This window comes from Triturus cristatus, chromosome 2_2 (assembly GCF_964204655.1).
Source record: "Triturus cristatus chromosome 2_2, aTriCri1.1, whole genome shotgun sequence".
NCBI classification, from domain to species: Eukaryota; Metazoa; Chordata; class Amphibia; order Caudata; family Salamandridae; genus Triturus; species Triturus cristatus.
Genome location: NC_140582.1, coordinates 493,959,375 through 493,983,044, shown reverse-complemented (window position 1 = coordinate 493,983,044; position 23,670 = coordinate 493,959,375). Strand labels below are relative to the sequence as shown.

Genomic DNA, 23,670 nt, shown 5'->3' with positions numbered 1-23,670 from the left:
TCCTATTTAGCCATAGATGTACTGATGATACTTGGCATAACAGGCTGACCTCAACTGCCCAGAAGTGTCAGAGACTGATGCAGACCACAAGGCCCAGGGCGCTCACTCATTTTTGACAATATTTGATGTAGAAATTTCTCATGAAGTTCCCAGCAAAGTCCAATGACAATATCTTCTTCAACAATCACAGAGACACCCACGCATAAATCTGCCACCCTCAAAAGTTACGTAGCAACCATCCATCAAAAACGGATAGGCTCATCCTGACTTAGCATCAATAGGAACAACGCTGAATTTCTACTGTGCACCAAAAACAACCCTCGCAAAAACCATACCTCTACTCTAATAAAGATCGACCTCGCAAATGTCACTCATCAATTGCAGGTCACAACGCTCAACCTATTGTGACTCCAGGCAAAACATGGAATGCCAACTAAACCCAGTAACCCAAAGCTGTCATTTGTACATTAAACTTCAAAACACTAATATCATTCTGCAGCTCAATAGGAGAGACCATAGAGCAATGCATTATGGGCGATAATTGGGCAAATGGCTGCCTCTCAAAAACGTAAGAGATGACGAGAGTGGTGACAGGAATCCGAAAATTCACCCTGAACATCTCTAATTCCCAAGTCACACTGTCCAAAAACCAAATCTGCACACTATTTAAAAAATCTAATTCAATTTACCCCAAAAATAACAAAAATAGCTGGAACAAAACCTTCCACTTCAGGCAAATGCTTTATGGCCCAATCTTCCAGTCAACCAAATATTAACAAAGATTATCCTTCTATATGACTCCCAGCAACTTTGCCAAACTGTAATTCTCAAAAGCACCAAAACTCTTGGATTCATTTGGTGTTAATGCTATACATTTAATGAAAATAACCAAACTGTGTTTGCCAGTAAGGGCAAAGGCTGTCACAGCATCCACTACATAACTTAATTAAAAAGCATATTTAAAGGCAGAATTTTAAACATACGGTTGCTTTGTGTTTTTGTTTCATTTATTGAATTTAATTGTCCCTACCTCCTTTCAGGCCTGTAACCCCAAATATTCAGACTACGACAAAACGGGCTCCATCTGTGCTGCAGAGAACATCAACGACACACTGTCCCAATACCGCTGGCTGATCAGTGCTCCAAGCGGCAGCGATGGCGTTACCAGCCCTATGAGAGAAGTGGACTCCAACACCTTCTTTACCAACACGAAGTCCATCACCCTGGACTCCATCTACTTCCACGCTGGATCCCGCGTGCAGTGCGCAGCCCGCGCAGTCAACGCCAATGGCGACGCGGGTCTGGAGCTCCACAGTCCAATCATGACAGTCAGCCGGGAGGAGGGTGAGATACCTTGTTGTAATACGGTCTTTCCATGCTTCATCAAATCTATCATCAGTCACGCGGGGGAGGGGTGGGGACAAAGTAGTAATTTATCAATAATTGAAGAACTTGAGTGTCAGATGTAGCAATGATCAGCTCAAAATGTATTTACTGTTTTTGCTCAAAGCTACGTAGAGAGGAGTTAATTTTTAACTTAACTGTTGCAGTGTAAAAGACCATTTGTAAGGATTCAGAGAAATGCTGTCTCGTGTATATTATTGGGGCAGGATTGATTCAGTGAATCTTTGCAAATAGCTACAAATAGAGAGATGGAAGCCAGTGAGGGATACCAGCCCCCCATCCCTACATTTGCAAAATACCATGATGGCAGCTGCTTTCCCTCAACGACAGAGTGGCTGCAACCAGAATAAAATAAATGGCATGATGCAAACGGATCTCAGGGGAGCAGGGACTGCTTCCGCCCCCGATGCCTAGAGCACATTCACAAAGTGGAATCTCAGTGATGGCTTTTGCATCGCTAATGGATGCCACCGCCTTTGGGATGTCAGGATGGCATCAACTGTTTTCTACCGCAATAGCAGTTTCAAACCATTGGTACATATTGTTGCACTTCATAAGCAAGGAAGTAACACTCCTTTTACAACCACTTTGTAGACAGCGCGAGTCACAAATCTATACAACAGTTAGTTTAGCGCTTGCAAAACTATTTTGTGCTTCAGTCCCTTAGATGCTGGCTCTGCCTGCACTAGCACTAGTTTGGTATCAGGAGGAGTGTTTTGTACCAACATTACTTGTGTTAATAATTAATGAACTACCAATGCATTAAGTTTAAGAATAACATCAGGTGACATAAAACATAGGTGGCCACGAGTGCAGTTTCCATGATAGAGTTTCAGGATAAACTCAGACTATGTAAAGCGGTTCCATACATATTTCTTGTATGTAAATTAATTTTATATGGATATCCTGAAAATCTGCCATGGAGCCTTCCCTTCTGGCCCTTTTAATGACATGCTAAATATATATGTCTATATACACAACAGACCTCATTACAAATCACTCTTTAACTCCAATGGGACAGGTAACAAGAATTACTCATTTCTAGGGGTAACTTTGCTCCTGGACTTACTAGCACATCTACTGTCAGTAACTCTGATGGTAGGAGGTGGTGTAGAGTTGTTACCGGGCTTCACAATGGAGGCTTCATAATAACGTCCATGGTCTCAGCCCAGAAATGGAGGCTTCTCTAAAGGAGTAGCCAGAGTCCCAAAGTCATCATAATGACCAGAGCAGTGGTGGTGCTTTTCCTCCTTAAGGCTGATAGTTGTACTACAGAAGATGATCAAATGTACAAACCAAAGAGAAGGTCAAAACACGCAGATATTGCAATAGTATATAATTCATTAACCAAAGGCAGCTAGAGCAACAAACAGCATCCTGGGGTGTGATATTCTATAGAAGTGCCTGTTCATTCACTTAGCAGCAGCATGTTTCGCAGTCTGTTAGATTCACAGGCCCTAAATCTTCCTCTGGGATCATGTTTTCCCCCAGCTTTAATTCTGTGAGTAGTATTGGTCCTGGCAAGGTATAAAACCTCTAACAACCATTCTCTTCTCCAAGGACTCTGCCAGCCACGTATCCCAGGAACTGTGGGAGCCGAGCCCTTCTCAGCAAAAATTCGCTACACTGGTCCTGATGACCCTGATTTTCCCAACCTGATAAAGCTGACTGTGACGATGCCTCACATGGATGGTAAGCTGTGTGCTCACATTGGTTAAAAAAGAATAAAGCCAGACAATGGACTCAACATGGAAAACTTGATATGCACATATCGATGTTGGGTAGCATGAAATAAAGCAAGGGCGACAGTGTTTTAAAGTGTAAATTATAAATGGGTCCCCAAAAATCATGTATCTCTCACACTTGGCCATTGCATTGCAAATTCACAATAAAACTGTACATGGTCTGAAATTAGAACATCAAGTCGCGCCCCTTCATCCCATAATTTTGTAGGATCACAGTATTATTTGAAAGACGTACTTTAGATCTTGGGCCGTCATCCAGACATAGGCACACTTACAGAAAACAATCCTTAATGGTCATGTTAATTCACCCATTTTGATTATCTTGGTATTTAATATTTAATATTTTATGAAACTTTCAAAAACATATTAATTGCACTTTCATGATGCAGTGACTCCTGGAGGCACTGTACTAAGTATCGCAGGAAGTGCAGTGGCGTAACATGATAATGGGCTTACAAGGAAAACGCGGTTAGATGCCCTTAAGATTCACAATGCTCATGCCAATAACTGTTCAACCATAATAAAACCATAATTATTTATGCATTTTTATATAGCATGGACCTTACCCAAACGTGTTAGAGCACTTTACAGTAAAAGCCTGTTTCATTACAAAGTTACAAACAGTTAATAGTTACGATTATTATAAAAGGCACCAAGTGGCGGGTCAAAACTTAGGGATATTTGCTTTTTCCGGCTGTTACAAAAGCATTTTATACAGAGTATAGTGGAGGTGGGTGGTGAAAATGGTAGCAGCAAGGTTAGGTAAGGTGAGACAGGAGTAGTGCAGTAGGACTCACTCTTATGAAAGATACATTATCCTGGGGGGGTGTTGGCTAAGGGGACAGCTGGGCAAAGTGTCTTTGTAGGATAAGTGCTTGCAGCTCAGGTTTGAAGGTCTTAAATTAAGTGGTGGTACGTAGTTTTGGAGGTTGGGAGTTCCATATTCTAGTCGGATTACCCAAGAAAGATTATGCCATGAATCTTTCTATTGTGAAGGTCGAAGGCTCCAACAACAAAGCTTCTGCATTACCTGATGGTCTGGTGCCTCCTGAAAGCTTAAGTTTGTTTGGTAGGTAGAGAGGAGTGTTTGTATGCAAGTCCTTGTGGGCGATGCAGACAATCTTGCTCTAGCTTCTATGCTTCTATGGCAGCGAAGAGTGACAATTATTGGTGAAATATGGTAGTTTATTTTTGCCCCATAGACGATTCAAACCGTTGAATGTAAAACTGATTGGAGAGAGGTGAGGTGGATCTTAGGGAGCCCTGTCAGAAGAGAGTTGCATTAATCGATTCTGGAGAGAACAAGGGATCGAACAAGAGATTTCAGGTCTGGCTCAAGAATGTAGAGGCAGATTCTCCAAAGAAGGTGTAGTTGATATCGCACATTCCTGACCATGGTGCTTATTTGGGTTTGAAGGTTGAGCCTTTTATCTACAGTGCCTCCCAGAGATTTGGCACAGCCTTCCTTAGTAGGACACCCAGAGGTTCGATATAGATGTTGATCAGCGTAGGGGCAAATATAGAATGCTGTTGTACTCCTTGATAAACGGCCTTTAGTGAAGATTGTCAGTCATCAATTTTGATTCTCTGTGATCTACCCATGAAGAAGTATTCAATCAGCCGCCAATGCCCATCCATTTTTTTAGTGTGTCTAGAAGCCTACAGTGATTAGCTGTATCAAAAGCTGCCGACATATTGCAGAGAATAAGAAGGCATGAGCTGTCCAAGTCAAGGACTTGAAGAGCATCGTCGACAACCTGAAGCAGGGCTGTTTCGGTGCTGCATCCTTGTTTGAAGCCAGATTGGAATTCACCCAAAAGGTTATTGTCTTTGATGTGTTGAGTGAGTTGTTCCGCTATGCATCTTTCATGGAAAAGGTAGGATGCTCATTCGCATCAGCTGAGGGTTTATGGAGAAGTGGCATGACTTGACGAGTTTTGAGGGGATCAGGAAAAGATCCTTGGCTAAGACAGAGATTTACTAGTTTTGTCCAGTGATTGTGAGTTTTGTCCAGAGTGTGTAAACATCTTTAGAAATGTTACTCAGAATAGGGTTCACAAAGTGATTTGAGGGTTTGGTTTTCATGTTGTTTTTAAGTAGGACATTCTCCCTGATAACATCAGAGGTTTGCCAGGTGTTCTTGGCTTTGCAATAGGGATAGGTTGTGCATCTTGGCATAGTAGCAATTTCACTGTGGAATGAAAAAAATGTACAATCTCTTCTGCTTTCTTGAATGGGTCATCAAGTTTGATGGAAGCGGGCAAGGGAAGAGGGATGGTGACTGTTTTAATCAAATCAAGAGTTGTTTTGGTCGATTCTTGGCTGAGTCAAGAAGGGATCTATAATAGTTTGATTTTTCATGAAATATGTGCTTTTGGTAAAGTGATCCTGCATTGGGAAGGCATGCCAGATTATTAGTTGAAGGAGTGTGTTTCCATTTCCTATATAGAGATCTCAAGATTTTTCTCTACCCGTTTAAGGCCTTAATAAACCGAGGAGCATTTGGAATTGGCCTTTACTTTTTGCTTTGGAGCGGGGCTTTTTTGTCAAGCAAAACAGAGAGACTGTAGAAGCAGTGGGTACTGGAGACATTGACATCAGTGTCAGGATTAATGGGGGATTTACCTTCATTGCATATTATCTGAGTGTGCTGATGTTGATGTTCTTGATGTCACAAAACCAGGAGGTCACTCTTTTTGGTTGGCCTCTGGTCATGACATGAGAGAGTTGTAACACGAAAGGAATAAGAAAGTGATCGGACCAGAGTACTGGAATGGATTCATCGGCTGGGAGCAGGTCATCTTTGGAAACTATTAGATCAAGTATGGAGCCTTTATTGGGTTTTGGTTTAAGGGTGTGTTTCATCAGATCGGGTGTGTTTCATCAGATCGTTTGCAGAGAGAATTGTGGCAAGCTGGTTGATTGCAATGTCTTCTGTATTGCCCCAGTTAAGATTAAAATCACCTAGAAAGAACACTTTGTCGATTTGTGCTGATTGGTCACTTGCAAGATTACTGTATTCCTCGAAAAAGACCACTTCACTTGGTTTATGATAGCTGACATTAAATTTGAAAGGAGAGTAGTGTTGCACATGTAGTTCCAAGGTTAGGCATTGGAGTGTGGAAAAAGGGCCATTGGGTTGCTCCTTGCATTGTAGGGCGTCTCTGAAGATGGTGACCATGTCTCTACCGACTCTGTCTGTCATAAAAACTCTTTGTTTTAAAGAAACCATAGTTCTCGCTTGCGGACATTACCTGGGTCCTTATCAAGTGAAGAGAGAGGTGTGTGTTTGCATGTGTGTTTAAGTTTGTCTGGCACGAGTACTCCACATAAACATTGTAAACTTTCCTACACTTCAAATGTGAGAGATAATCGCAAGGAGGAAGAAAGATCGACACTGCCAAGTGTTAACTTTCAGCAGTTAAAGTTGGAAAAAAAGACAGATGTTACACGGGTGCGGAGAGTATGGTCCGGGAGCGGAAATTCCGGCCTGAGTGCGGACATAAAGTTAGGAGTCGTAAGTGCATTCTGTGAATACCAAAAATCGTAAGTGCCTTCTGTGAATACCAAAAGTAGTAAGTTTAGGATTTGTCTCAGATTAGTTCTGTGAATCGGCCCCAGAGAGTCCATACTGGGACAAAAACCAAGAAGAATTTAACAGAATTTCCTGAAAGCAAAAAGAGAAGGAATATTTATGAGAAGCAGTGGCAGGTTGTTTCATATTAGAGGACCAAGCAGGTGAAGGGAACACCATCCACACTGGGAATTTTTACAATGTGTAATAGTCGGCAAAAGTTTAAAGTTAGATCGTAAGTTTCTTATAGGAGAATTACATCTAAAACCTTCATGCTGACAAGAGTGATCAGTGTCGTAAAAAAAACCTTATGTGTGAGACAAAGATTTAAAAAGAGTTCCTTGTTGGTTCGGAAGCCAGTGAAATTTAATTATGGCATGTGAGATGTGCTCATATCTTTTCAAGTGGGCAAATTAATGGACCGTAAAATTCTTAATTTGCTGTAGCTGGGTTAGATTACTCTTACGTGATCCAAGGTATAACATATTACAGTAGTATGTCCTGCATAGTATTAATGCAGATACTACTCGAGTATGGTTATGGAGGGTAGGAAAGATAGCATTTTTTTCAAACTTCTGAATCTGCAAAACTGGCACATTAATCTTTGCATTGAATGAAAGATCCTTGAATGAAAGATCCTTGTAAAAAATAACTTCTAATGATTTCATTTTCTCAAAAGGCAGTGGGGGGCTCCTTACAAGGTAGACCAGATGCCAACTAGTGGAATTTCAGATTTGCTGGTGTCTCATTTAGAAAAAGTTAGTGACATCCAGACCTGACCGCCCTGTAGGCACTCGAAAATGCTAGAGTTTTAGGTGGGAGCTATATGGTCCAGCCATATTGTGTATTGTCTGCCGGAGAGACTGCAAAACAGCCATAAATTGGTGTTATGTAGGCACTGAATAGGATTGGTGAAAGAGAGAATCCCTGCAGAACCACGTTTAATGTTTTAAAAAGAGGATCTGTAGGGGACTAAAGCTAGAGATTAGGTCCTATCTTCAAGGAAGGAGGAGAACCATGTAAGGCCTATGCCTGATGTCCATAATTCAGCTCGCTGATTCAGTCGGATGGAGTGGTCGACTGTGTCAAATGGTCTACTGTGTCAAATGTCGTTAACAGATTACCGAGGCAACAGAATCACCCTGATTCAGTTTGAATTCATCCAGGGCAAATGCTAAGGCAGAGTCTGTTCTGTAGTCATGCTGAATTGCTATGGGTTGAGACTATTTGATTCCTCTAAATGATTGGCTAGTTGTTTAGCTACAATGTGCTCAGTAAATTGACCAACGGCTGATAGCAGAGTAAAGGGACAATAGTTCTTTACTGACTATGGATCTAGATTTTCTTTTCAGTAGCGGGGATGATAAGCATTGCCTTGCAAACCAAGGACAAGATTCTCGAGAAGAGGAAAGATTCATCATACTGGAGAGAGAAGGAGCGAGAACTGGCATGCAAGACTGAAGGAAGGTGAAAGGGATCATGTACAATATGACCTTTCAAGAAAGAGACAACAAACTGTATACCGTTTAAATCAGCAAGATAACTTCATGAGAGATTTACTCCGTTGCTCCTTTGAAACCTTCATATGTTGCTTCTTTTATTCATTAGATTCCAAATTGGTATGCAGTTTCTAATCACAGGATTTGTCTATACAGGTCAGATGAGTTCCACAGAGTATGGTAGGAGCATCACTCTATAGGAACAAATGCCCTCACACATCATTGGACTTTTGCTCCATGCCGGTCCTGCGCTGCAGTGTCCGACGGGCGCCCTTAATGGGGGCTCTTTGCCGTAAATCTTTTCAAAAGTCGTTTGGTGGAATGCAGGTGTGTGGGTATAAGTGTAGATTGGTGTTTTTAAGTGACTCTGCAAAGGCTAAAAATAGGACAGGGGGTCCTCTTCAAAACAATTGTAATGATTGAGTCCTACTGCCTATATTAAAATCAGTGGTGCTATCTATTAGAAGTAATTATCTATAATAGCTGTAGGCTTCTTTTATTAAGTCACATATTCATTGGAAAGGCCTTCTTGTAGCTCTCTTCAATTTGAGTGTTTTCTTACCACTCACTGGACCTCTGAATTAAGTAAAATTCTACAATTTGAAAGGAGTGTAGACTCCCATTTTGTGCAACCACCTTCCATGATTAATAAATAACACTCAAAGTGGTCCTGCCTCTGATCAAAACAATCATAATTTGTGTGGCATCTCAGAAGCTAAATTGTGGATCCCCATGCAGCACTGCATGATTGTCTGTTATTTAATACTGTACTCTGTGTTGGATGGTTGAATTTTGATGAAGAATGTATATATTTTGTGCTACAAATTACAACGGCTGACATGCTCCTATGTTTTTACTCATTATATGATTGAGCTTGCATGGGCGAAAATATTAGAAAAACAGAGAAAGATCGATAGTGGCTGTCATGCTGTTCACATCAGATCTTGAGCCACTAGTGCATTGGTTTCAACACTGCTGCATAGGTCTGGTCATGATGACACACAGGGTAACTCCCAAATGTCTCTATCGTTCTATGATAGCACCAGAACACATGTTGCAAGCGCCCTACCCATCTGCCAACGGTTATTCTACATTGTAGAAAGTGATTAGAAAATGTCACCAAAAATGTGCATTCCTTGTCATTCTCTCACAAGATTAATTCAATTGTGTTTTTTTAGGTATGCTGCCCGTCATCTCTACTCGACCAATGTCCAACTTTGAGTTGACCCTGAGCCCTGATGGCACTCGTGTGGGCAACCACAAGTGCTCTAACCTTCTCGACTACAATGAGATCCCGACGAGGCATGGCTTCATTACGGACAACACCAAGAACCCTGAAGTGATCGGTGAAACGTCCCCGTATCAGTATAACACAGCCCTGCGAACTGCCCGCACCTTACGCTTCTACCGAAACCTCAACCTCGAGGCCTGCCTGTGGGAGTTCAACAGCTACTATGACATGTCTGAGCTGCTGACTGACTGCAGTGGCAGCATTGGCACCGATGGCCAGGTAAGTTTCTCAAGGTTAAGCATTCATTTGACCCTTTCTTCTTTACAGCCCTAGTATAGGGTTTGGGGTGAATTGCACCCCCGCCTAGATTGACACTCTGATGGTATCTTTCCTTTGGAAACTTTGAACCCTGGGTTCAAAGCAAACAAATACCACACCCATACATATTGAGAGGAACTTTTAGAAACATACTCTGAAACTGGGGTGCCCAAACATGCTGAAAACAGAAGGATTTCATTATTTCGAGAGATGGTTTAATACAACATTCATAGCTGTGTAGAAGGCTCGTCATCAGGCTCCTCTCCTGCAATCAAGGCGTGCAGGGTGTGTTATTGTTTTACTACAGACATCATACCGCTATCAGGCAGGTGACGGCAAGAGGGCCGGGATCCAGGGAAAGGGTAGGTCATGGACTCATGGTGGTGAGGTTCACAGCACACCAGACATACTGTCAGACTGTACAAAGAGGCTCCAGCAACATAGTTTTTGCCAAATACAATTACCATGTGCCTATTTTTGCTAAAAAAAAACACATGAAGTCAAACAGCAGTGAACAGGCTGTGATATTTTCAACACTGGAAGACACCTGATGGAGATCTGATGGTCTTTCAGTTCTTACCAGCATACAAGATCGCTTTCAAACTTCATCTCCTAAACTTTGATGTCATACACCACTGCCACCTATGATGGCCTCAGAAGCTACCCACTCTCACAGCCAAACATCCAGTCTCTTGTTGCACTGATCACTCCTTGGCACATGGGACAGTTGTCTATGAGCACATCCACCTCTCCTGTCTGCGCTAAGGTGTATAGTGCATGCTTTCTAAATACTAGCAGCTCACTAGAAATGTACAATCAAGAAAATAAATATCATAAAAAGCCTGGATATATTTTTTTAGTCTGATGTGTCATACCGAGCAAGGTGCCTCATCTTGCGCCGGCATGACCATCACCTACGATAAATAATGCGTTGTTGGAATGAGATATCTGAAAATACATAGCTCCGTCATCCCAAATTAACATATGCCTAACCAGTTACCCAAAATATTTTCCAGTGCTAGACTTTTCCCCTCAATTTTTGGCAGGTGCCCCTCAGTCTGAGTAAATAAGATCTGGTGTTTTTGTTTATCTGGCTGACTTTTCAACTGAAAGATTTATTTTTCTTGTGAAAATAATTCTAGTGGTTTGAAAGTGAACCACTCCTCTCAGCCCCCTTAGCAGGGCACAAGTCCTCTAAAAAGAAGTGGGGGGACCGACAATATGCAAATGACCTCATGACGTCATGAAAAGCAGAGCGCGCACGTTTCCTACGTCCAGTCCAAGTTTTTACTCTGTATTCTGGAACTTGTAGTCCTGCTTATCCCATTAGAAAATGCGCAAATAAAAACATCGTATACAAAGTAAAAACCTGGACTGAGGGAACTATTCACGCAAGACTCTGGGAAAGCTGGGGGCTCTGCATTACTAGAGGAAGCTGAATCGAATACCCACACTAGATAGCAAAGAATCGCCGTGAATGCTGCGCGATTAACCCAGTCCTTCGCCGGTTTGTGTTTTAAAGTCACAGGACGGCAAATTAACGCCATTTCATATTACTGCAATTAGGACAATACCGCTTACACGAACAGTTTCCTTTTTCATCCACGCCCCATGGGGCCCGAGTTCTTGGCAGGGGGGACGGCATCCACCCTGTGAAAAGAGTGGGGGGACGCGGTGTACCTGCGTGTACCGCCGACTCAAGCCCTGCCCCTAAGCCCTTCACGTGCTTCCCATCGAGTGAACAGCAGTGTGGCCAGCCGCTCTCATGCCACAGCCTGGCACGCTGAGGGGTGTGTGTTGTGTGCGCTCATTTTAAGCACTCCAGTAACACAGCCCATAAGTACCCCCAACATAGACAGGCAGCCTCCTGAGGCGTGTGTGTTGTCATTTTAAGCACTCCAGTAACACAGCCCATCAGGACCCCCAACATACACAGGCAGCCTGCCGCCTGGGAAAGGCGCCAAAGGTGGTACTGCAGAGCAGACGGCACACATCTCGAGAGGCCTCCACCCCACCAAGAGCCAACAGGATGCAACCCTAGACGTGTCTTTGTAACACAGCACCAGGATTTTTGACAAAGCCAGCCAGGCCACTTTGTCTGAAGGGGCTCTCGAGGGCCGCTCGCGGACAGGTGACCTTTATGCTCGGAAAGGTACTTGCAAAGCCAAGTGAATGTTGGTTTAGTGAACTGTGTCTGGCTTAGGTTTTCAAGATACACAATTTCTAACATGGTCAGCATTGTGAAATAGCAATACTGATGAGTTATAACTCTAATGAGGATGAGAGGACCTGAGGCATGATCACTGGTCTGAGTCCATTCATGGTCAGGAAGCAGATGATGTTTTTTTAAAAAGTGTGACGTAATGCTTCTTGTGAATAGAGGTACCGGGACACATTTCTATTTACCACTCTTGAGAGTGATGTCCTCTCCGCTCAGAGTCCCTCGCGCCACCCATCCTTGCCAGTTTACAGCAGAACGGAGAGTGGAGGAGCCTTTTAACACAACCATCCCTTCAGTGTCGAAAATTGGGCCCTGGGGCCTGCGCCTTATGCCTATTGCTTTAGAACGTGACTAAGTCCCTTTAATTCGTCGATAAACTTGCACAACAGATGCTGTCAAATGAACTGCAGTGAAATTAGGTCTTGTGTCAGAGCGCAGCAGGGTTTTTGTCCTTCATAAACCCAGCTCTGGAATTAACCTGACCAATTAGAATCAAAATTTCAAGAGGCCACCCAGGATTCACAAAGCTTTTATATATGTGTAGCTGTGACTCCTTGAATTGCAGGAGTAAGTCAAGAGCACAATCCTTTGCAAATCAGATCCTTATTTTTGAGGCACATTCAGCCTATGTGCATCACCCCCCTTCAAAGTGCGCCATCTTCCCTGCACAATGCAAGAAGTGGCCACAGGCCCATGCAGAGGAACTCCAGTTTCTCAGTACGTTAGAACTTACTCGTTCGCTCTGGAAACATGCACACATCACATATAATGACAGTAAACTCTGAGCCTTAACCACACATTACTCTTACCATGCACCAACCACTGTCGTACAGTATATCAGTCAGGCTGCCTACTTCCGCTCTACTCACGTAAAAGTCTGAAGATACACGCAAACACAACTTGCATGCAAAACTCTCCATTGATAAGTCTGAAATCAACTCCTGAATCCCCCATTGTGAAGTCTCAGGACACACTAAGCATGCGCACCAGACAGACTTAACACGGCATCACATCCTGACACTTCTGGGTGACCTTCCCATTACACACAGAACATGCACAGGACACACTATAGTCAAACTAAACACATGCCTCTCCCACCACTCTGTTGATTGCAGAATTTATGCAAATCACTCTCCAGTTGATACAACACATCGTAACAATCAGTCAGCCCAAAAGGTCCAGGCTTTCATATCTGCTTATAATCCGAGACACAGCAACATACATAAACAGATGCGTGCCCACACAAACTCCCAGCTGTGGTATTGGAGAAAACTCTGACAGCCATCAACACTAAATGGTCATGCAAATTGCTAAGAATGAGCATTACAAACACCATAAGCATTACATAACATAATCTTTTTCACTCCTAACTGTTCCAGGCAATGGACAGGACTCTTCGGCCACTTATTTGAGGCACTCGCTTATCAGAGACACCAAAAATGGCCACACACTCTAGGCTTCAGGACTAGTGACCTGCGTACTATCCGGTCAGACCGTGGACGTCTTAGCCCACAATGGTGCCCCAGGGTTTTAAAGGACACGCATATTGAAACTCCCTAGCCACTGTCTATACTCTCCAGTGAGACATATTTCACTCCAGAGAAGCCCAGGCACATGTGGTTGATAAAAAAAAAGTACCCGAATGCTCATTTAAAAAATAGGTGCATCTAGCTTGACGGAATAACTCAGACGGGCTCAGACTTTTGGCAAGAATATATTGTGTAACTGGAAGGTAGAGTGAGCAAAGTTTTACTGAAGTCCACTATATCATCAAAGGTGGTCCTTAACTGTATGTTTCATAGGATTAAAATCTAGCTTTCCCCAAAGGATGGGAGTTAATTTACTAAATTGTATACATTCAATGGGGCACACCTGGGAAACTAATAACCGCATTCAGGCTTGTGTTGTCTGGATTCAGGGTTATTATAGTACCTGTCTCGAAATCATTCTCTTTCCTGATGAGTGCGTGCAGCATGGCGCAAGGGTGGCTGCATTGGTGGTAGGCAACACACAGTGCACCAGCGCTACACGGGAGCCAAAGAGCGTCATATCTTAGTAATTATGGCACATTACTGCTCTCTCCATTTTCTCGCAGTGCAGCAACTTTTCTTGCGGCCCGGAGTTGCGTAAAACATTAGTAAATATGCCACTCAGTTTGTATAACGTGAGAAGTGCTCAAGTTGAATTTGGAATAATAATGACAGAAATGTACAGATGAGATTTTATTTGGGTTTAGATTTTGAAACAATATTTTATTGTGTCTTTTTATGTGCATGTAAGGTAGATGCCACTTCTTTTTATTCAAAAGGGGGAACCCCCATAATGTCAGTAATGAGAAATCCAGGCTTGCTGCCATATACAATTCATAATGAATAGAGGAGCGAAAGTAGAAAATTAGGCTAAGAAGAAGTAGTGGGCTGTGAAAACAATTGGTTGGCAACATAGAATGTTCCAAAATCTGAAAATTAGCTTTATTTTTTTTTAAATAACCCGCTAGGATATTTTTTGAAGAAGTGTCCTTCAGTCACACAGAAACTCTCTTGGTGCTCGTTTGGCAGTTAAAGGCAGGTCACTGTTATCCATACCTTTGAAAGACTAAAAGGTCTAACGGGGGGGAGCCAAAAGCAGCCCTGGCAAAAATGCTCAGGAAAGCACCAGTTCCCCTCATCTTCATGCCATTCTCTCCCTTTCCATTCTATCCATTCTCTCTCTGCTTCTCTCCTCTCTCTGTTCTCCCTCTCTGATTGCTTTTTCTCTACCTTCCCACTTCCACCCTCTCTTTCTTTCTCTCTTGAAACCTCCCCCTGCCTGCTGCAATTGACCTCGAGGAGTTGTGGAAAGTGACAGAGTCGCCACGTGCTCCAACCCACCGGGGAAATGCCTTGTGGAATCAAAGGCCTGTCCGGCCCTAAAGACTAATGTGTTGCCGCTTGACTTGCAGGTGTTGAATCTGGTGCAGTCCTATGTCACCTTGCGTGTTCCGCTCTACGTCTCGTACGTCTTCCACTCTCCTGCAGCCGTGGGCGGCTGGCAGCACTTTGACCTGCAGTCTGAGTTAAGACTCACTTTTGTGTACGACACAGCCATCCTGTGGAATGACGGCATTGGCAGCCCACCAGAGTCAGAGCTGCAAGGTATGTTTTTAAAACGATCCATGAAGCCACTTGCTGTGGCTCTTTTCATTTTTAAATAATTTGATCTGCTTGGTAATAAGCTCAAACATGTGCTCAAAGTTTCAATTTTCTATTCCCAAATAATAGTCAGTTATGAGCTGCTTTTACTGTAAGTCTATAGAATATATGTGATTATTTGACAGCTTGATTTTAGAATAAGAATACAAAAGGTTTTTTTCTCTAGAAAAGTTTTGCAGACTTCCTGATTTTGCCTTTTTCAAAAATTGCAGTTTCTGTGAGGTTTCCCGGTTTAACTTTGCCTGTGACTGCTATAATTTCCCCACCTAGCAAGATAATGTTTACTCTGTTCAAAACATACAAGCTGTAAACTGTACGTAGAATATTTTTCTGTAAGCTTAGCTTTTGCAAAGTCTTTCGATGCACTATGGCTAATCTTTGCCGAAATCTTCTCAGCAAGTTTATATTTTCTGGGTTTTTTCTATGCATGGCGTAACATGCTGAACATACATTTTTCCTGCAAAGTATATTTTTCAGAATATTATTTTGTTGATGTTAAATGTAGATATGCAGGTCATGCTTTGTTGCAAAAGTCATGATTTTCTTAAATAAGCGGCAAATCGCAAAAAAAGTTTGCAACCTTTGTAAAGTTTTCCATAGAACTTCAGGGAGATTGCAAGAAAATGTTGCAGCTTTAATCACACAAAATACTAATGGCGAATCGGTAGTGTATTCAGTTCTGGAAGACGTGTCTTTAGAAGGGCAAACACAGATGTCAGACAGTGATGCTATGAGTTACCAGCACACTGGGGGATTCAAACCACAAATGAGAAAAAAATAAGAATAGAAATATAACATTGCTGCAGGACAGAAGGGAGGAAGTTAGACAACCACAAAAGAAGCAAACATCTTCATAAAAATGGTAGTGGACAAAGCAACTGAGAGCAAACTGTGAAATCCCTCCTGCACTCACAGACTAGAGTAACATTCACACAAATGTCCTTAGGATGCCCCATTTGATGGTGCTTGGTTTTCACTGATTTTCGAAATGTGTTTTTTGCAGTCTGCCCATGCACAAGTACACTTATTCCTTTAATTCATATGTATTTGTTGGTACAAAGGGGTGATCTCCATCCATAAGTATCTGTTACCACCACACTAATGAGTATACTGATGCCTGGCATGTGCTGGTCTCCTGCATAATGATGTGTGCAGGAGATATTCTGTGCTGGAGGCACTGAAGATTGTGAAGGGCTCTGTCGTAAATTCAAGCCCTCTCTAAATTTCCAACCGTTGTTTGTGTTGTGATAAATAGTAACATGTCTATCCCAAACTGTACGGTAAAATCAGGAAACAAATAGTAAATGGACAACCTCACATAGGTGTAGATTTACTCATTTTAGGAATTCTGAAAGATGTCCAAAGTTATGCTTGGACATCTGTGGCAGTCTCACATTTCCCGACATTCTCCTGGGACACGTTTGTGAATTCGCAGTTGCATCTATGAGGAGGCCCTTCCGCATGTGCAATTTTAAATTATATCAATTGTGCATGGGGAAATGTCTGCAAATTTCCAGTGGCCATTTTTATATCCATGGGCATATCTTTTTGCAACTCCTACAGTTCAGTATAATTTTTGGGGCGCATTTCCTTCCTCTTTCCACACTGGAAAGAGATTTACTCCTGTTGAAGGCAGGAGTACATCTTCAGCTAGTTCCATGAGAATGAGTCAGAGAAAGGTTTGAGAATGCCAACAAACTTTCGAGTTTATAACTATTATCATACTTTTCAAGGAGACCCCACTCTGTGACATCCACACTCTACCCCTTAAGTGAGATCTCTCTCAATATTATACCATTGTGGGATAACATTTTGTAACAGTATAAACACATATATAAAGTCACTATTTTTAATACCTCGTAAATTAGGCCAATTGTGTATGTATGTCTGATTCACCTGTGCCAAGAACTCTATGAATAGGCACGTACATTTATAAGAAATTTAAAGTTCTTGCATAGGCAACACTTTAAATCTGTGTCGCTCATACACCCTCCGTTGGCAGGGTTTGCTGTATCACTTTTTCACCAGTACACAAATTAAACAGCTTTACTTCTCCACTTCTTGCTTTTCAGGATCCCTCTACCCAACCAGCATGCGGATCAACGAAGAGGGGCGGCTGGTGGTGAACTTCAAAACAGAGATCAGGTTCCGTGGACAGTTTGTAATGTCACACCCAGGTAAAGCAAATCTCTTCTGCATTGGCTACTTTTAGACATATTCGTTGTTTATTTCTAGAGTTATTTTGGGACACTTTGCACTTTTTGTTGCTTTTATGAGTTGTGTGTGGCAAGGTTAGGGAAGCACAATACTTATATTTTATAAAGAGGCGTGTGAGCCCTAACCACTAGGCACAAGAGATCATTGTTTAATTCCTAAAACAAAACACAGATCTGTCAAGTCTAATATAAACAATCCAGGACTTTATTGTGATGGTGGTTGTAGGTGTTGGGCACCAGCACTCATTTCTGACTACCAAAAGTAATTTCATCAGCTCCAGAGCAAAAACGAACAAGCGTTGGCAAAGCCAATAGGTCTGGGTTAAATGTATTAATGAATGTTCTGTTAGCACATTAGAGAAGGATCTGGCAGAAGGGAACAGAAAAGGCCATAGTTGTAAATACATTGTTGATGCGGTTCATTGCAAGCACTCGAATGGAGGCAGAAGGATACATCTAAACGCCAAAAGTATTGGGTGAGCGATGAATATTAAACTTGGCTGAGAAGCGACTAATAAAGTTTAAAGCTTGTGGCTGAAAGAGGTTGAACGAAGCAAGGCAATGTATGAAAGGGGCGTACCCAAAGCCCACTCTATATATCATTAGCAAAAGGTCTGTTTTACAGCTAGACTGTCAGAACTCAGATCTAAAAAAAGATTAAACAGTTCAAATTTGATAAAACTTAAAGACAGTAAATCCATCCCTTTGTGCATGATGCTGTCAGTTTCTCGTCAATATCCTTTTTTACAGTAAATGATGTGTGATAAAAGAATGAAGCTGTAATAACGTTACAGCACCTGCTAATAGAAGTATTTTTGCAAACTAAGGGGCTTATTTACAAACCCCTTGCGCCGCCGGTGCGTCACTTCTATTGACACACCGGCGGCGCAGTGGGCCTTCCCATATTCACAAGGCCACGTAAAGTCACCCTACGTGACTTTTCATGACCTTGTAAATATATTTTCCTTTCAAGCAGAACAGAATGAAAGGGGCGTTCCATGGGTGTTGCTGTGGGTGTTCCCAAGCTACACCCATGGAATCTGAAGCATTCCCAGATTTAAGAGGAATCGTAAACTTGGGAATGCGTGAGATTCTAACGCCACCCCAGAGGTGTCATTGGGGAGGCGCAATGAGGAGAAATATCCTTATTTCTCCGAATTTTTTCCTCTTTCAATTGGTGCATTCTGCAGCACACGTAGAAAGAGGAAAAAACCTCTTGTGATTGTATTTCTGCAGGAAGGTGTCTCTTCCTGCACAAAAACAATCACCCCTGCAACGCAGACACCCTTGCACCATGGCACATGGGCGCCTGCGTTGGCACATGGCAGCCCCATTGTGCGCCAGCACAGGGGAAGAGGACATGAATGCGCTGTATCGCACAGATACAACGCATTCCTGCCCTTTTCTTTTGATGCAGGGCAGCACAGCAAGATTCCTTGCGGCACTACCCTGCGCCAAAAACTTTTAAATGGGGCTCTTTGACTTTTCATGCTGTAATGTTGTACCAGTACAATTTTTAGTACATTAAAGCCACATCACTTTAAACAACAAAAAATGGATAAGAATGTTGTAAAATGCGTACATTTAACAATGATTTTGCATGGACAGAATGAAATCCAGTGTTCTCACTATTAAGTTTTGTGAGTGAAAGCTCTTTTAAATATCTGATGTTTGTGGGGTCGACAGGTCCGGATACCCTCTGTGATAGGCTGCGCCAGTTCTCTCAGAGATTAAAGTGTGTGTTGGACAGATAGGAGCGGAGAGGCCGGCCTTGGTAACTCGGGGGCATATTTACTTTTTAAACATGTTGGACCGCAGTGTTGCGCCTAATTTGGCAACGCCGCTCTCTGACATTTTTCAAAACACAGGGATTTCCAAGAAGAAGGCAGGCCCCTGCGTTTCCCGAGCACTAAAAAAGCTGCGTAGTTCTAGCACAGTCACCCCTGCTACCATGTTGCAAGGGACACCTTCTTGCATATAAACAATCATTAAATGTGATTTTCTCTTTCCATGTGTGCTGCAGACTGCAGCACACATGGAAAGAGCAAAACGTGAGAAGAAAATAGTAATTTTCCCTCTTATAGCCATAATAAGACCAGGTATTCCTTTGTACTCGTTTTGGGCGCTGCCTCAGCCTGGTAAATCTGAGGCAGCCTCAAAAAGCAATGGGTGTGGCTTTGGAACGCCCACTGCAACCCCCATTGCACGCCCCTTTGCTGCAGAGGACTGCGGCAGAGAGGGGTATATTTACAGGGTGGCATTAAGCCACGTTAAGTGGCTTAGCGGCACCTTGTAAATATGTGAAATGGCACAACGCCACCGGAACATCAAAAAAGGGACGCTTCGGTGGTGAAAGAGGCTTGTAAATATACCCCTCGGGGTAAATTTACAAGGAGTTAACAGCACCAGAACGTCATTTTTTCAGATGTTCTGGTGGCGTTAAGTCCTTCACCTTATTAACAAAGTGGCGTTAAGCCATGTTAAGTGGCTTAACGCCGCCTTGTAAATAATGCCTCTATTCATGCAGCACTTAGGGTGAAAAGGGTGTGCAATGGGTGCAGCAGGGGGTGTTCCACCGCAATACCCATTGCTTTTTGACACTGCCCCATATTTACAAGGTGTGGGGTTGCGACAAAGTAAGACCAGGGAAAACCTGTTCTTAACCTGGAGCAACAAGGAGAAATTGTTAATTTCTCCTTTTTTTGCTGCATTCTGCAAATCGCCATTAGTGATTGTTCATGTGCATGAAGTAACACCTTCCTGCACATGAACAATCATTAGAAAATGATGAGTTGCAACTTCGATAGGTGCTGCATTCTGCAGCACACATAGTTACAAATCACCATTAATGATTTTTCGTGTGCAGGAAGGATCACCTTCCTGCACATGAACAATCATTCCCTGCAACACAGGCACCCTTGCACTGTGATGCAAGGGTGCCTGCTTTGGCGCTAGGCAACTAAATTTAGCACCAGCACTAGGGGAAATGCAGGGGTGCGCCGTATTATTGTAAATACGGCGCATCCCTGCGTTTCCCAAATGTCGGAGCTCGGCCAATTGTGCTGTATGTAACACAACGCTTCGCCATTCGGATGTACATATGCCCCCTGGTCTTAAGCAGGCGATACGAGGAGAAATGTTTCATTTCTCCTCGTATTTTGCTGTTTCCATGTGTAGACAGCTTCTTAAGCCCTAGGAAAAATGCAGGGGTGCGCCTCATTCTTGTAACTACAGTGCATTCCTGCGTTTTGAAACCGACAGGACGCGGTATTACCAATTTTGGCGTAACACAGCGCTCTGCCAGTTTCTAGTAAATATGCCCCATTTCTTGGCCGTTTCTTTCCCACTCATTGTTGTCTCGCGACTACGAGCACTGACTGACGCTGATGCCTTCTCTGATGTACTGTACTCCCTTCCTTTCCGGCCCAGGGACCTCGCTGTCGTCGATGGTGATGTCTGCGGATCACCCCGGCCTCACGTTCACATTGAGCCTTGTGCGAAGCGAACCGACCTTCAACCAGCCCGTGCAGCAGTGGACCTTCGTCTCGGACTTTGCTGTAGGTTTACATGGACGGGAGCGGCGGGGGAAGGGTCGTCCGTACATCACTTCTTTTTGAAATATTTATTAGCATGTAGTTTGGTTTGGTGTAAGCAAGAGGGTGCTGAAGAGCAGGGGCTTCAAGGAACTTAAATACATTCTTTGGTATAACTTGATCCTCTAAAAACTGCAGATTATGTTGTAAATCGAGAAAATGAATAGAGGTTCTGTGAAGGTTGTTTATTGTGGGTTTCTGCAGCATGTGCAGGGCCGGTGCGACCGGTGCCACCGCACCGGGTGCTGACTCTTCAAGGGGGCGCTGTCAGTGGAAGGATTTTATAGCTTTAAAAGCACCTGCTGCTGCATTGCTAGCCTCCGCAATTCTCATACAGCAATAAAAATGTCAAGATAACTACTGTGATTCATATTCTTCCTGGAGAGAGAAGTTTTGTCTAGTGGAAATTTTAACTAATTTTATGGTAGCACAGAGGGTCTAAATGCCTGCTGCCTAGAATGTGTACCATGCTGATCAGAAAGTGCATATATTTTAAATCAGTCAGTGCTTTTGACAGAGAGATACTTTTGTTACCGGCAGTGTAGATGTTAAAATCTTAACATGGAACAGTGAGATAATAACTATCATAGAGCTGCATGCAAACTGCAAGATATAGATTAGAGCATTATAATTTTTCCTCTCTCTTTCATTATTCTAATGTTTCAAAAAGGGTTCATTTTGGTAAGAATACAAAATCTCTATTATTAAATGTAACCCCAAACCACGGGGTTATGTTTTCAATTATGAGTCTGTGCTTCTCCAGACCAAGCACCCTTAAACTAAAATGTCTACCAGTATGGATGACATGTGACTCCTACAACTTGTAGTCTTCTGGCTTACGTAACATTTCCTATACACTGATTTACACACCTATGATTGATTGTCTCTGTGTAGTGTGTGTGTGTGATGTAAAGTGCTCTGACACCCTACACTGGTATAGGAGGTGCCATACAACTAATTAAATACATGTGAGAGAGAGTGATTATGGAGACTTGAGGGGGCACTGTGAAAGGGTGGTAGTGAGGGAGTCTGTGGGGGGCGCCAACAAACATTGTCGCACAGGGCGCCACCAGTGCTTAAGCCGGCCCTGATGGTTGGTTTTATAGCACCATGAAGGTCCAGTGTTAGTACACTCTGCTGATAACCAATAATCCTACCATTAGAATTATGTGGAGGAGGAGGAATTACATGGTAGGCTTTACTAAATTATGTGTCATGGAAAGGCAAGTTATGCAGCATAATGCAGCCCCTTGTATAATAGTATTACCTCATTATTTTGTCATTTGTTACACATGTTAACATTATCTGAGCAAAGCTTTCACCCCATTAGTATTGTCTGACACCCAAATAAAGCAATAAACAACAGAAATATGACCAGATAACCTTTGCAAAGAGCCTTCTACTGAGCAGCGAAGAAACAAACAACAGGAGTAGACCCGTTATCCCAGCAGAGACCGGGTGATAATGTTTAACAAGACAACAATGTCTCAACTGGAAATCATTCAGAGGCAAATTTCAGATCAATAATGAAATCGCAAGGGAAAGGACGGGAGACCACCAAGAAATTAGAAAAAGGGTTTTGTATTGCAGGTAGTTATAGCAGCACTACGGTACAATAAAGGTACAAATGACCAAAAAACACAAATGTGAGCACTGGGCGTGCTGGTGATAGTGAACGGCGCAGTGAGCACAATAAGTGAAGACAGCGTGAACGGCGATAAAATGATAATGACAATATGGTCAAAATATGATTATGTACAATCAAATTTAAACAAATTTGTAAATGACCACAGAAAAAAGCCAAAGTTCTTTGCTGGGGGTTGTCGACGGCGTTTCAGCCTGATTGATTCCAGGCCATCATCAGGACAATGGTCATAGTTAAACGTGTGCTGGGCGTAAATTTGGTACACGAATTCCAAGGGTAGAAATAGACCAAGATGTGAAACAATCGTAATTTCAAGTTGTCAATGAATGCTGAACATCAAGGAGGAATGAGGCCAGGGAAAAACCGGAATTCGGGAGCCTGGCGTGGGCATCAAATCAAGCCTCTGGTGAAGTGACAAAGGACTGAATCGCTGGGGATCGCATGATTCGGAAGACAGGAACAAATCCTATGGACGGACGAATCAAACGTCCATGCCGGCATGGACGTTTGATTCGTCCGTCCATAGGATTTGTTCCTGTCTTCCGAATCATGCGATCCCCAGCGATTCAGTCCTTTGTCACTTCACCAGAGGCTTGATTTGATGCCCACGCCAGGCTCCCGAATTCCGGTTTTTCCCTGGCCTCATTCCTCCTTGATGTTCAGCATTCATTGACAACTTGAAATTACGATTGTTTCACATCTTGGTCTATTTCTACCCTTGGAATTCGTGTACCAAATTTACGCCCAGCACACGTTTAACTATGACCATTGTCCTGATGATGGCCTGGAATCAATCAGGCTGAAACGCCGTCGACAACCCCCAGCAAAGAACTTTGGCTTTTTTCTGTGGTCATTTACAAATTTGTTTAAATTTGATTGTACATAATCATATTTTGACCATATTGTCATTATCATTTTATCGCCGTTCACGCTGTCTTCACTTATTGTGCTCACTGCGCCGTTCACTATCACCAGCACGCCCAGTGCTCACATTTGTGTTTTTTGGTCATTTGTACCTTTATTGTACCGTAGT

At 42.8% G+C, this 23,670-nt stretch overlaps 1 protein-coding gene across 1 annotated transcript in view; it reads left to right on the top strand.

The window, feature by feature from the left end:
- Positions 1–23,670, top strand: part of LOC146862410 (FRAS1-related extracellular matrix protein 2-like) — a 229,771-nt gene that overhangs the window by 181,685 nt on the left and 24,416 nt on the right. The window contains exons 14-19 of the mRNA XM_085641607.1: positions 1,041–1,344; positions 2,965–3,096; positions 9,401–9,732; positions 14,934–15,126; positions 17,256–17,360; positions 20,829–20,956. Of these exons, the coding sequence (XP_085497733.1) occupies positions 1,041–1,344; positions 2,965–3,096; positions 9,401–9,732; positions 14,934–15,126; positions 17,256–17,360; positions 20,829–20,956 (1,194 nt within the window). The remainder of the gene's footprint in view (positions 1–1,040; positions 1,345–2,964; positions 3,097–9,400; positions 9,733–14,933; positions 15,127–17,255; positions 17,361–20,828; positions 20,957–23,670) is intronic.